Below are 15,852 nucleotides of genomic sequence, written 5' to 3' on the forward strand. Positions count from 1 at the left end.
ATGCTATCAATCCCCCTTTTTTAACCAGTAATCATTAAGAGTGAACCACAGCAGTAGGCCAAAGCTATTGAAATGCAGTAAGAAGAGCTTAAATTTCTTATTTCCTTGGATAAAAATGTAAGCAAGCTAGTTGCTTTACTTCTACTTGAATCCAAATCAGCAACAGGAATTTCTGGTATATTCTTACTTTATTTTTTTCTTTTAGCATTTTGATCTGTTATTTTTTCTTCTTAGTATTTTACTAACTTCTCAATTAAACATCATATTGTGCATATGCACAATCATGTCTGGTGCCACATGTTCATGGACATGCTATATGGAAACTTCTGCTCACACAAAAACCTCTGCTCTCAGCACACTTCACATACCTTCCTTCTGCCTCAATTTCCTCATTTATATGATAAATAAGACCATCTCACTTTCTCATGCAATTTGAAAATCAATTAGCGTTTATAAAGTTCTTTCACTTTGCAACAGGAGTTTTAGGAAGCGTTGCTGAGTCCACAATACAAGTATCACTGACACCTACAACTGTGTCAGTGAGTTGCAACTCCCCGCTCTGTTTCAGATGTTGGACTCTAATGGTTGCAGAAGTAACACAGCAACTCATATCTGGCAAGTGAAATGTCTTTCAATTTTATTTTTATAAAGTTATACTATAATCATGTAGGTCACATTTTTTTTTAATGTACATCATCTATTCAGGTAAAAACTAATTATTGAATGTTCACTGAGAGAATCTGGTTTCTTACGAAGTTGAGAACTCCTTATTACCTTCATCAAAGAGGTATAAATGCTAACTTAATTAATAAACTTTCACTAGCTGTCTTATACAAGTGGTAGAGATTGCCTCCAGAACAGCACTGCTGCACATGTAATTGAGAACGCCATTACCTTAGCAACCTATTCCAGTCTTACACAGCATTGCTTTATTAATTGCTAGACTCCTATACAGAGACCTCTAATTTGTCATACAATCTGTATGTGTGCATGAACTTTGCAAGCCACTGGCAAAACTGTTTTATTTATGACACTAATTATGAGATACACATTTAGGAGAGTGTTAACCATATAAGATAACTGGTTTACAAGCAAAATAATATGCAAAATGTGTTTATAAAACCAGGTCTTATAAAGTTCATCTCAGCAGATGGGTGCTTGGGGGGAAATGGCAGAACAGTCTATAGATTTTTACAAAAATAGTTTTATGTGGTCTTAGTTCTGAACAACTCATGGTTCACATACATCCTTCACTGTCCAGTCTTGTGGAGAGACAAGCAAGCATGGCTTTAGATGGTCAGGGTTCACTCAATATTGTATGCCAGGTCAATAAAACCATATGGTGAACTAGAAACCATCTTAATGCAAAAACACACATTAGAGTCAGGAAAACATGACTTCCTGAAGATTTCTTTTGTCAGAGCTATAATCATACAGATGAAAATATACAACAAAAATTGAGACCAAAGCAACTGTTCTACGCTACACAAAGGTCTGAACGCCTAGACCAAGACAGAAATAGGGATTACACAGAAATGGATGTCCAGGTAACTGAAGCTCAAGTAAAATGAAGCCTCCAAGAAGACAGTAAAAATTGTTTCTGTAAAGCTGAGATGGCACTTTAGAGATAATTAAACATAGCCAATGAATTAGTGATGTAGTTCACTAATTACTTACTTATCATGTAAGTGTTAGTCTATTATTTATTGCAAAATTCAATACATGACAAGTCATGCCTGGTAAAGTCTGCTGATACACAACTGGGAAGAGAAAACACTCACATAAAATTTCTTTAGTACATGGAGAGACACAGAGATAACCTATTACTGGTTCATAGATGCAACTGAAATCCCAAAAAAATGCTGTTTTCAAAACCTTTGACGATGAAGCAGTGGTTCATACAGAAATCTTTAAAAAAAACTGTATTTGTTTCTTCTGCTTAGGTCTTAACTACTATGACTGTAATTGTATTGTTAAACACAAATAAGAACCATGCAAAAATGAGGGAAACATCTGCAGATAACACTGTTGTTGTATGACAGACAACACACTCCCAAGCGAATATCACAAATGCCAGCTTCAAATACTCAGAAGAACTTAGCACAGTATTCGGTAAATCAGTCAAATGAGTTTTGAGTACTGAAAAAATGAGCTCAGGAACAGGTTCTTAGTCTTCAGTTATATTTTATAGTTTGCACATAGAAAAAAGAGTACGAATTTAACTTGGTTTCTAAATTAAAAAATTTCCTCCCTTGGATAGCTACTTGCAACATTAATCTATCTGAAATGCTTTTCCTATAGTAGACATCAAATTACTTAAGTTTCGAGCAGTTCCAGATACTCTACTTATTTAGGGAGTTACTAAAAAATTAAAATTGTTGCATTTAATGACATACAATTTGAAGCTAAACTACTTTATTTGCTAGTTAAATAGCATTTTGCCCCACTCTAAATTTACCACAAAGTAGAGAATTCTTACCACTTCATAAATATCTTGTTAACAGTTAAACTATGAGCTAGGTAAGACACTCCATTGCAAAACAGACCACTAAATCAACTAAACTTATTTTTGTTAAAGCAGCAAAACAAATTGTAAAATTGTAGGCTTTTCAGAAGGGAGGGGAACTCTGACGGTTGAGAGAACGATGACTAACAGTATAAATGAAAGTATTGGCTTTTTTCTCTTGGGACTCAGGAAGGACCCTTTCCAAATTATGGTTTTAAAATAAAGACATTTGGGAGTCTCAAGTCTAGGTCCCCTTTGGACATTCATCCAAATCCCTAAACCACGACATATTTTAGAAAAACTTGGCAGCCTCTGTACAGAAAAGCCCAGGACTGACCTAACTGACTCAGAATTACCAAAGAGAGTGGTTCCATCAGTTCAAAGGAGGAAGAAAAAAAAAAGGAAAAAGGGAAAAAAAACCCCAAAACTAAATGCAAACATATTAGAAAAAACAGCACAGAGAAAAAACAAACAAACAAAAAACAAATAGACCCCACAAAGGGGTTGCATACATCAGACATGTGCAAAGAAAAAGGAGGTCATAATTTTCAATATTTCATAAGTATAGTTTTGACCTGAAGAAAAAAAAAAAAAAGCATGTGTATTTTCCTAAATAACCAGAGTCCACCATTGTTTTTACACTGTTATGGCTCTCCAAGTGACAGGACCTGTAGATGGTAAATTTGTTAATTACTTCTTCCTTCATGCATCTATCCACTTTGAGTGTCTTAAATCGGGCAAGACATTAGAAATATCCAATCATCACAGCAGATGCAACTTCACCTCCCTTCTTTTTCTCAAGTAAAACTTAAGATCTAAAATTTATACAACTCATAGTGAAAGACATTGTCATTGCTTACATTGTAAGTCCTGAAGACAAGGAAAGTATCCAAAGTATAAGACAGGACTTGCCCAAGCACAGTGTGGTGTACCTATACCACCCAGCCGTGTTGGCATGGCAGCAGTAGAAGTTTCTAATTCTCTGCCAGTCTGCACTCATGAGGATGTTAACCTCCCCTGTACTTCCTATCACACATTCTCATAACCCTAACCCCATTTACACGTGCCACAGACATTTATTTTCCTCATAAACTGATCACAGTCCAGCTCCTCTGCTCAGAGAAGCCCATCCACCTCAGCCCACTCCCACCTCATTGGAGCCATTCTCCCCATCTCACCCTTTCCTGGCTTTACTCTTCCAACCCATGCAAAAAAAGTACAGGTGCTGATATCAGCAGTTTTCTCAGGCAGCATCAGTTATGAAGGAGCATGTTGCTAATGGCTCAATTAGTCACAGAAAACCATCTGTTTGGAGGTATTTTTCCTACCTGCTGTTCAGGCATTTTTTTCCAGACAGCTAGAGGCAGCCTCTATACATTGCTTTGTAGTGCTTCCTACCATTGATAGGCAACTACAGCATATTTGTGAATTCCTAAGATATAAAGTGCTAGGTAATCAGCAAAGAATTAGTCAGGAACAAAACAAAACCACCCACAAAACAAAAAACCCACAAAACAAAACAAAACAGAAAAAAACCCCACAAAACAACAACAAAAAAAACCCCCACAAAATAAAAAAAAAAACACACAAAACAAACAAACAAAAAACCACAAAAAAACCCACAAAAAGTGTCAGAATTAAATGCTTTGTAGGGAAAGAAATAAAATCATAGGAAACGTAAAATGAAGGAAGAGGACAGGATAATGGGAGTTACAGGCACCAAGGAAAACCCTATAGAGAGAATGACAGGTGCACATATTTATTCTTACATTATTTCTATAATTCTAAGCCCATAATTTATTTCAGATAAATATTAATGCTTAAAATTGAAATTATATCATATGCTCCCAAATGTACAGTAGGTTTGGTGAATTGCCTTAGTCTTGCAAAATGAAACTACTCACACAATATGAGATTTTAAAGAGCAAAAGAAGCAGGAAAATATTAACCAGTATGACACTAAAGGATACAACTTCCACCCATTAAATTGATGCAGACACGAAATTAATACATAAAGAGAAACTACTATTTACAGCAAGTTTTCTAATGACTTTGTCTGAACTCAGAAAAAAAGATAAATGAATCTTTGAAAATAATCAGCTCTGAATTCTGTCTTTCAAATTGATGAATCTCATTCTCTGGTACAGTGTGACAACATAGCTTACCACAGTTACAGAAAGTTAAGTTACAGAAAGGCAAGTTTTTTAAAAAGAAACCACAGCAGCACAGACTTAGACATGTCACAAGAGTTTCTGCTGGGGAAAGTTTAGCTCCCAAGGACTGTAATATGACAACTCATATTCTGTATTGAATGATAGCATGAAGCTGAGGTGCCAGCGGGAAATTAAGGTGATCACTAGCTTGGGGGGAACTGTCCCACATGACATTCTAACAGGTGAAATACGAAAAAGCTATGTAAAGACAAATTCCAACTCATTGGAAAACTATAATAGTTAACACTCAGTGGTTAACTGATATGATGGAGTTTCAAAGTTTCAGAGCTATGGATACCTCCCCTACTGAACTCCACAGGCAACAGTAAGCTGTTACGTGTTGCCAATATTCTAATCCTGGCAAACAAAATAAAATATCAACAAAAAATGGTACGGAGCAAGTGGGAATAAAGATGCACAACTGAGTGAAGAGAGGCAGAAGGTTTTGTACTTAAACCATTGCATTGGTACCAAACGGGGACTTGGCAACAATTCCACATGAAAGATCTGGAGCAGATCAGAACTTGAGCAATGCCATCCTGCCACAAAACAATCAGACATCACTCTGGGAAATAAAAACAACGTCATCTGGTAAATATAGGAAATAATCCTCTTCCTTTAGCCAGTGCTGGTGCAGCCTGAGCTGGAATACACCAGTTTTGGTTGTCTCACTTCAAGAAAGATGTTTTGGAGCAAGTCCAGCGGGGAGGAACAAGCACAACCATGAAATTCAGAAAACATGATGTAAGAGGAAAGGCTGAGAAAAAAAGAAGGGGGACAAGGGTGTCCCAGGAGAGATGCCTACCAGGAAATAAGATAATTTTTGAAAAGTGTGCATTTCAAAGTTTAAGGAACACTTTCAGAAGTCACACACACACACAAAAAAAATACAATTACAAGGGGTAGAGTAATAAATTGTAAGAGGCGGTAACACACTCAAATTACAACCAAGCATAAGTAAGCCCTAAGCCTGTGTGCTAGCCTGTGGAAGCCACTGAGTCTCTGTTCCTGTCACCTCTTGAGAATAGGTTATGCTAGCTACAGGTGATTCTGTCTTGAAGAACAGATAATCCGACCTCTCAAGATCTTTTCTGATCCTTTTTTCCCCAATCATACTATGGTTACAGAAGATCCAGAGCTTCCTAGAAAATATCACAGGCATAAAGGCACTTGAAGAATTTCTACAGAGCCTAACAACGCAGTACTGAGGTTTGATTTTTCTCTATTTCTTTCTAGAAACGATAAATCACATGCCAGTGGCCAGCACGAACAAAGATGACATTTCAAGTATTTCACTGATCACTAAAGACTTGTCTGCAGGAAGAAGTTACTACATCTAGTTTGCTCTGTGGTTTCACACTGAACTAGTACTTTCTAATAACTACCTCTGTGGGCACAGTAAGTGTTCAGTAAACGTGAGTTAACATTTTCCACTTTTTGTAATTTTGAAAATGCGCTGTAAACGGACACCTCTGCTTTTTGCAGTCCTTTCCTGTGTAAATACATCCTCCCCAAGCTCCAGAATCAAAACCACTCCCTAGTTTTAAATTTGGCATTTAGATTACAAACGGGGATAACTTCTGAAACCTGTCTTTCCTAACTCTACATGCTCTTGACTTTAACTGACACCATCCTCTTCAAAGCATTCTCTGCACTTGATGTGTTCTTAAATAACACATTGACAAAAACGTGTATTTTTCTCAAGTGCAACATCCTCCAAAAGCTCTCAAGACATAAAATTTGAAAGAAATGTGGGTGGTTTTTTTTCTTGTTGCTTTGAAAACCACAGTATTATGAACTTTGTAACGGATTCTGCTACCTCTGTTAGGGAATAGATTTCTGAATCCTTTTTCTACATTGACACAGAGAGAAAAAGATAAATGTGAGATCAGCTTTAGAAAACCAGATTGAATTACTATCTACAATTTCAGATATTAATATCCAAATTCACTGTGTCTGCAAAATGAAGCATAAAGAACAGACTCACCCTCTCAAGATATTTATTAACTACTGCTTCTGGTCTGGCTGGAAATACTTCAGCAAAAAAAATTCAATTTGTTGCATTAAATTGCTTCCAGGCAGAGCTAGGAAGCATAGTTATTTTTAAAATTAAAACAGCAGCATATATATTTTCCTCATGTAGGTTTGGTTCAGATCCTGTTCAAGCTTGTAATTCTATCTACATAATACCACTTTCCCCTTTGTAAAGGTTTCTGGTCGATCACAAAAGGAGTCATCATTAACCACCACTATAACTACAATTTTTAAAATAATTTTTAATGTTTAAGCTCACCCTTCAGCTATTGAGTTGCTAAGGTACCACAATTTTAATTTCTCCTTCCCCAGTAAAGAAATTTCATATATGAATATAATTCTCTGGTTTCTCTGTCACAGGCTCCTCCCCGTTTTTTCTTTTCAACTTTATGAAAAAAATCTTTTATGTCTGTTCTAAAGAAGCATGATTTGTATTTGTCAACAGAAAATTGTAAGATTTAAAAGAGTAATTATGGCTAGATGCCACAAGATTCTTATTTCCTCAACTTAGAATATTCAAATATTCAAATAGCATACTCAAAGCTTTGGCAGATCTCTAGAACCTTTGCAAAACTCTCCTTTTGTCCATTTCATTGTTTGTTGTACTAAAAAATCTCCCTTGTTTTATTAACTTATTTAATTTCAAAAGATCATTCATTCTTACCTAGTACAATGCAATGTACAATTCACTAAAATTCAGCTTAAGAAACAACTGCTGGAGATTCCACTGTTGAAACACAAAGAGAAATGACAGAGAGTATTTGTGGTGAGAATAACTACCTGACAACTAATTAAACACTTCTTTGCAGACTAGACTTTCGAGGCAGGCGAGATTTTTCTTATTTAAACTGCCCAGGTTCAGCTCAGCTCTGCAGAATCCAAATCTTAGACAGCCATCAGTTACAATGATATTGTGAAAGCGACTCTAAAATTTCTAACCCACACAATTATGTTAATATTTCTGCATATCACACTTTCTATCTATGAGAGTGTTGTCCCACGGCAACTTAAGCTACTCAGTGCTAGGTGTAGCTCCCCCTCCCTTGTGCTCCTGCTTCTGGCCCTCCAGCCACCCAGTCTGGTCCCTTCCACACACCAGCATTGGTGCTCCTGGGGACAGGAGGGAAGCCAGTTCAGGCAGCCCAGCCAGCACTGGCTTCGATCTTGCAGGGTTAATTTTTGTCCAGTCAGCTCTCTGGTAGATGGTTTGGGTAGTTTTGCGCTACTTGACAATTAAGACCTCAGGGTAGGCGCAGCTCAAGGCAACTTTTTATAAAGAAAAATGCTTCTCTAGTGTATCAGCAAAATCTGATCAAACTCAAAATCAACTGGGCTAGCTTAGAGCAAGTGAACTGCAGGATTTTGTTGTTGTTGCCTGAAACAGATTGATGAACATCCACCCACTGCTCTGACAGGAAAGTTGGAAGGTGGTAATATCCTGCAGGAAGGACATCATGAAGACCTGGAGAGGGGGGAGGAAGTAACTTCTTTTAACAGTACTTTTAGAGATGGATGACCACTGGCCATGTGCAAGAATAAAAGTACAACAGTTACACCTTGTTAAGGGCCTTAGAAGTGAAAGATTAATGTCTTACAAATAGAAAAGTACAAAAGGAGTAACTTTAAGATCTTGCTGTGAAACACAGCTCAAATGCCTGAGCTGTGCTGAGTTAACCAGCACAGAAAAAGCTTAGGAGCGGGTTATCTCTGCGCTTGAATTTTGTTCTTTAAAAAAATCTTTTGAGTGTCCTTTACCTCCAAGTTAGGGGTATGAGATCGATCCTGTTGCAGAAAGGAAAGAAAGATCTTCTGTTTGTGCAGGAGCCTGCCAGTGTCATTAGTTTGAATTGGGTAGAGTTCTGTGATTCCTCTTTTAGATTTACATATGATGAACTTATTTTTGTTTACAGTTCATATGAAATAGAAGAAGAGAGTGTTTCTGACTAGTAGAAATTAATTATTTACAATAGTTTTTATACTTTTTTCCTCCTAAAAAACCACAAAATTCTTCCTGTCTTTTGCTGTATGTTATCTGTCCTCTGTCTACTCTATAACTGAATATGTGACTGCATTATTACTTTGATAAGGAATTAGTCCTCTGATGCTTTGATTTATGATTCAACTAGACAGTTGTATATGTTGTTTTGAAAAGTAAGACTTCACAATTTTAGGAGAACGCTAACAGAATTTATCCTCTCTTTATACAACTAGACAAGTCATTCTACTTACATACACAATACCACATAAATAATAATGCTAAGGCATTAAACTACCAAAAGCAAGGAAAATCATTTACAGAAGCCACTTCATCTTGAAATAATACTTACCAGATGAACTGTTAAATGAACAGCGTAGAGCAGCGTTGATGAGGACAAGGGTCAATAACCTGTAGTTACAGAATTAAATGTTTATGCTGCTCATATAAAAGGAAGTGTCCAAACAGAGCAATTAGAAGATAGAAATCTAAGTTCAGTAGAGGTTTCATACAGTTAATAAATATATAATTCATACAATTAATATATATACAATATATACATAGGGATTTTTCTTTCAAGAAAGAACATCAAACGTGTGTTTGCTGTTTCTCTTTACAAGTTCCCATCACTTGAAGTGGAAGTATCAAATGTAAAATGTACTTAGACGCATATCTCCCATGTGAAATCAATGGAGAGCTCAGTGACAAAATATCTATGGGAACAAAATCTAGTTTCCTGATTGGACTACTCACGCTTCCAAACCAGACACTGGCCAAACTGTGGTTTGGAACAGTTCCTGTCGACTTCACTTTGCTGTTCCTGCAAGCAGTAACCTCACAAATTATCTTCCTACTGCTCCAGCAAAATCAATACAGCGGAAAAAGGAAAGGTCTTACTGCTTTTTATCATGCTAATTCTTTGTTCATCTCTGCCCACGTGGTCTTTAACTCCCGCAGAATCCTTTTTCCCTATGATTACTTTACAGCAGAGTCATCTTGCTGATTCAACTAAATAAACAAAGAACTTCAGGTGCCCGTGAAATGATGCCCTCACAACTAGAAAACCTTGAGGGGATGCCAGTAGGCTCTGCCTTGGACTCAGAAGGAACAGCTACATAAGACCACGTCCATTCTTCAAATACCTTCTACTGAATCGGTAGTTTTGTGATATCCTTCCTCTTCCATCAGCTATTGTATAACACACTTCTTCTCCACCACAGACAGGCATGCATTGGGACAGTTTATATATCAAAACCAGAAAGCATCAATATAAACGTAGAGTAATTCAACCAGTGGACGGCAGCATAGCCCCTTTCTTTCATGAAACAGTGCACACTATCGATACAATATGTGTGCACAACAGTTCATGCAGGTACACACAAGCTAATTTCAAACCAGCTCAGAAGCATGGAACTGTGCATAGGATACCCACACTGCGGCTTCAACAGGCTTTGCAAACTGCTCAAGACCAGAGCTACCCCTCTGTGAGCTAGCTAAGCCTAAGGTAGGTGGAATACATCTACTTACTCCCACCACAATAACAGCATACCATTAGTGAAATGCATTTCTATTGTGATTTCTTGTTTTCACTGAAATTACAATGCAGATTTGATTATGTTCTTAAATGAAAAATTTTGTCCACTGCCAGTTAAAAGACAAAGTGATACTCTACAGCTAAGGGATCACCCTGACTCTTTGAAAAGCATCCTTTGCTGCCACCAGAAAAGTCACATACATATTTTTTAGTTTCCAAAGGTATTACAGGAAGCATCACTTGGGAAAAAAAAAAAAAAAGTGGAAATCCTTTCCCAAAGTAGCTGAGGAGGACAAACAGATGTAAAGAGAAGAAGTTTGTTTGTGAGTCAAGTCTGTGGAGACCATCAGAAACAGTATCTAGCAGGATGTTTGCAAATGAATATTGGTGCATGGCAAAGGCTTGGAAAAAGTAAATGCAAAAAGCTGGTAAGGGACATTTCACTTCAAACTACTTACACGTTTAGACAAAACCAAGAGGAAAGACGATCATTTAAGTTAAATTGTTGTTTGTCCCAAACGGTTATTAGCAATGCTGCAGCAGTCTGCAGTATGAGTAATAATTAAAAGCAGGATTAACAAACAATGCATCTTCTTTCAGTGCAGCAAAATCCAGTCGTTCCTTTTCTTTGAAGCTTTAACTACTTTGTAGTCAGTGGATTAGAAGACTTGAGGACTTGCATACTTTCCAGACATGCTGAGCCTAATGACAACTTCCTTTACAAAGCAACAGCCTCACAATGAATAAACAAACTTAAATAGCAAGCTATCCTTTGCAGAGAGAACATAGTGACAGATGCTATAAATTAGATGGAATACTGTGAGTAGCATTTCTTCCCTCTGAGCAACTGCACAATGCAACACAGAACAACTATAGAAAGATTTATGTACAAAAACCAAAGGATATTTGCTTAATACTGGTTTTTTTGCCTGCAATGTTCAAAATCATACAAAGCTCTTTAAACGAAATTCTCTCAATCAAAAGTATGATTAAAAACTTCAGATGCTGACTGCTTCTAGCTGACATGATATGAATATATTGAATATAAAATGTGAATTTAAGACTCTGAAGATAAGCCATGAAGAGGACTCTACAAGCATTCTGTATAGAAAATTCTCATAGCTATCAAATAAAACTCAGTATTTATTACCGTTTTTTCGTTTTTCATTTCGCTCTCATCGACTAGTGTGCTAAGACTGTCAGTTTTCTAATTCGTGGTCAAATATATTTCCATGCCAATGACAGTTCTGAAAGCTATTCACACCTTACACAAAGTGTAGTGAGTTTAGAGAAAAGATCAGCCTTCCTGCAAACAATTGGAAGCTCTCTAAACAGGATTAATTTGCCTCGTCTGCCAACTGGTCCTTTTCTTCCTGCATCTTGCATTTATATGCTGTTTACAGTAGAAAAGAGATTAAGGAGAAAACTGCAATTCCATCACAAATGCTTAACATAATCAAGGCACTCAAGGGGAAAAAAACATTCAGTGGCAACCCTTGACCGAAGGATAAACTTCACCACTAAACTACTTAACGATTTAATTAATGCTAGAAAAGGTTCGATTAAAGTTTGACCTAAAAATAGTTAATGTAGTCAATGTCATTTATTAAAAGCTATGTGAAGACTCCTTGTATGCAAAGCTGTATCGACTTTTACTACATGACCCATGTGCAATTTCCAGTGCTGAATCTCATTTATTAAAGTCAGGAGGGAGCTATAGCTAAATCTCATGCAACTTTAAAGATTCAAGCATTTTACAACTTTTTGCAGTTAGGCATTTAAAGGCATTCAGAAGTAAGCGGTACTTGTATTCTTTCATCCACTAATATTGTACTCCAAGAAATTAAGGGGTTTTCTGTATAAAACTAGGTAGACGTTTACAAACTTCACTGCTTGCAAAATCATAGCAGAGTTACCATTATGTTTTCATTCCCAGACATTCTGTTGACAGAATTTTTTATTATTTTTTTTAAACCTTTTGTTCTGCATACTTCCTCAGTCATGTGAGTACTAACTTCACGTTGATTAAAAGTCCTTTCTTACTTAATGGCAAGGGGGCAAAAGTCTATAAGCCGAGTACATTGTGCATCACCAGTTTCACGAAACGACCATCTTAGTTTCTGTTGCCTCTCACTTGGTCATCTTGTAAAGTGAGCACTGAAAAGGCTGAAATAACATTTTCAAAAATAAATGTTTAAATGAAACATAGATTACCAAAGACTCGGTTTACCATTAAGCAAATATAATTAAACAGAAGAATACTGCTTAACAATATAAGTACACAAGTATTTATTGCTGTGATTATGGGCTCTCAACCAGTATGCTGCACATTTAGTGAAGAAAATGGAGTCTCAGACTCCGAATCCACACTTTCCACAGGTGGTTGAGACGATTATCACAAACCCGTTTACGGCGCAGCATTTAAAACAAAAGAAAATAAAAGACAGTCCCCAATTCCGCTTTTTACAGTAGTTTGTGATTTTATACCGCCTCCGAGAAGGTTGAAACGTTCTCACCAAATTTGAAATGTCTCCTGGTGACACATGCAGGCAGAGCGAGCAGTATCCTTGCCCACAAAAGACAGAGATGCGTTGCCACGCTCGCAACCCGAGCCGCCCGAGCGCTTTTTTGTCCCGTTTTGCCCCGCTGCCGGGGCGCTCCCTCAGCGGGCAGCTCCACGCTTGTCCCGGCAGGGCCCAGTGCCCGCGTCCCCCCCGGGGAGCCGCGGGGGAAGGGGCGGCAGGGAGAGGCTGGCAGTGGCAGATGCACAAGCGTCAGGGTACGCGGGCTGCAGGGGGGCAGCAAGGGGAAGGGTTGCGAGGGAAGGACGGAAGGAAGGGAGGACGGAAGGAAAGCAGCACTTCGGACACCCTGCACGCCTCCCTCCCGCTGCGTCAAAAAAAAAAAAAAAACCACAGACCCAGCTGCCCGGGGAATAAAGTGGGGAGAGGAACAGAAAGCCCGGCACCCTACTTTGCATCCCACGGAGGGCGACCGCCATCCTCTCCGCGGCCCCGGGAGGAGGCGCTGCCTTCAACCACAGTTCCGACCCCTCGCCTCCCCCCCCAACACCCCCCAGCCTGCTCCCGCCCGGCCCGGCCGGCCGGGAGATCCCCGGAGCCTGGGACCCTGCAGGAGGGGCAGAGCGGCGGGGCCGACCGCGCAATTTGTTAGCGGGCCCCCCTTCAAAGGGAGCAATAAAGGCACTAGCAAAAATAAACGCGATGGGAACTGACCCCAAACTCGCGAGCTGTAACACGCTCGCCTCCCGCTCTCCTCCCGGAAAACCCCCAGACCTCTAGCTTTCTGCTGACCCTCTCCCTTCACGGTAATGCAACAAATGGCAAGACCCAGGACCCCGGAGCTGAATAACAGGAAATATAGGCATCTGTCACCTCCCGGGGAGAGGTAAACGGATTAGCGAAAGCAACAAAGGGAAGAAAAGCCCTTTCAAACATGCAATTGATTAACAAGTCCCCTCTAATCTGCAGCATCACTGTTTTTCTTTAAAGACATCATCGGTCTCCTCCTGCACTTCGGTGCAATTAAGTTAAAGCCAGGAAGGCGGGGGGAGGGGGGGAAGGCTCTGCTTGCCCGCTGAGCTCCTGCGCTGCCCTGCGGGGACAGCTCGGGAAGGGTTACAAACCTGGCATGGAAATGGTGCCGCCTGTCATCCCTCCCTCAGTCCCTGGGCAAAGCACCCCGGGAAGGAGTTCGCGAGCAAGGTTTATCGGCTGCAAAGGGGGAGAGGGCAATTTTCCAGAGAATGGTTTCACGACAGATCAAAGAGCTGAATACGGCAGCTCCTACCTCCCCGGTGTATTTCACATCCCAGGAAAAACGAAAACGTTAAACCTCCCCTTTTCTGCTCTGAAAGCACCACACATTTTAGGCGTGCATGGAGAGAGGGAAAAAAAAAAAAAGTTTATGCGGCTTCTTTTACAGGAACTGTAACTCTTACACCATCGCGGCTCTCCAACCCCACACGCTCCCTAAGGTCCCTATAAATCACGGCGCTCGCCTCGGAGATGCCGGACAAACTGGCAACTGTTCAGCAGCCGCACTGCCGCTGCCACGGCGCAAGGTCAGATGTTAATAAGGCAGTTTATTCAACCCTAAAAACAATCGCGGAGCTCGCTGAACCGAGTCCTAGTGTTTCCTGAGTGTAAAGGCTGTCCTCCTGAGTCCCCGTGGATCGGCCAGGCACACGAGGAAATGGGACCCTCTAAAGCTCAGAAACACACAGAATGAGACCCGCTGAGTCTCCATCAGCTGCAAGCACAGCGACTGCCCCCTCGCCCACTCAACTTTAACCACCACCACCCCCCCCACCCGCCCCTTCCTCCTGGTTCCCGCTGAGATTCTGGCAACACTCAACGGCCCAAATAATAACACATTATTATAACCACTCCGAGGGGAGGGCTGGAGGGCGGGCGGAGTGAAGGAGGAGGCTCCACTCTTTGCTACCCACCCCCGGCAACAACAAAACCCCGAACTTTTCCTTTGTTTTCTCCTTCTTTCCCCCTCCCCCCCCCGCCCCAGTGGCCACCATCCAGCCTGGGTGCGCTGAACCGGCGGAGGAGAGGCGCGAAGCCGGAATGCGCTCGGGGAAAAAGTTTTAGTGAGCGAGCCCTCCTCAGCCCAGCCACCGCTGCCCTCGTCTCCTGCCAACCCCCGCCCCCTCGTAAAAAACCGCAACATCAATTTTACTTTTTGCCAAGAAGAAAAGAGAAAAAAAAAAAAGGAAGAAAGGAAGAAAGGAAGAAAAAAATCACGAACATCAGCCACCAACACGGGATGCTGGCGGCTCCTCCGGTCCCAGATGGATGCGCGCAACTCTCCCAGAGACAGGCGCAGCTTTCCCTGCCTCCCCTCTCCCCGCACACCCCTTCCCCGAGGGCCGCAGCATCCTCCCCTCGGGCCGGGGTCCTGCTCCTTACCTGCCGCGCGGAGGCGGAGGAGCGAGGCGGCCGCCAGCAGGGCCAGCAGGCGGCCCGCCGCCCCCCGCCGCCCCGCCGCCGCCGCGGGGAGCATGCTGCCCGGCCGGCCGCCGCGGCGGAGAGCCCGCGGGGTAGCAGCGCCTGCGGGCGGAGCGGGCTCCTGCTGCTGCTCCTGCTGCTGCTGCCGGTTCCGCGGGCGCTCGGGGCTGCCGCAAACTTCTCCTCGGCACCGCCGCCCCGGCCCTGCGCCCCCGCTAACGGACTGTGCCCGACTGGGGGCGGAGGAAGCCGCCCTCCTTTCCCCTCCTCCTTCTCCTCCTCCTTCCCCAGCATCCCAACGTCACCCGGGGCAAACCCGACAGAGGGGAGGGGAGGGGAGGGGAGGGAGAGGCGCGGAGGCGGGGGACAGGACAAGGACAGTCCCTGTACTCCGGCACCCTCTGCCGGGGGCAGTCCCCGCCTCCTGCCCCGGCCCGGGGGGAGCCCGCACCCGCCTTTCCCTCCGTACGGGGCAGGGCGGGCCTGGCGACCCCCAGGAGCCGGCAGGGCTTGGGCCCCCTCTTAAGGGCGATTCCTGGCCCCCGAAGCCTCGGAAGCCTTCAAGCTTTCTCAGAAAAGTCCCCAAAAAGAGTCCAAAACCAAAAATAAGC

The 15,852-nt window shown here is 41.6% G+C and overlaps 1 protein-coding gene across 1 annotated transcript in view; it reads right to left on the reverse strand.

Annotated features, from left to right (window-relative positions):
* Window positions 1–15,478, reverse strand: part of ROR2 (receptor tyrosine kinase like orphan receptor 2) — a 159,253-nt gene extending 143,775 nt beyond the window's left edge. The window contains exon 1 of the mRNA XM_074570399.1: window positions 15,203–15,478. Coding sequence (XP_074426500.1) covers window positions 15,203–15,296 — 94 coding nt within the window. The 5' untranslated portion in view covers window positions 15,297–15,478. The remainder of the gene's footprint in view (window positions 1–15,202) is intronic.
* Between the last annotated feature and the right edge of the window lie 374 nt (window positions 15,479–15,852).

This window comes from Larus michahellis, chromosome Z, assembly GCF_964199755.1.
Source record: "Larus michahellis chromosome Z, bLarMic1.1, whole genome shotgun sequence".
In the NCBI taxonomy this organism is placed as follows: Eukaryota; Metazoa; Chordata; class Aves; order Charadriiformes; family Laridae; genus Larus; species Larus michahellis.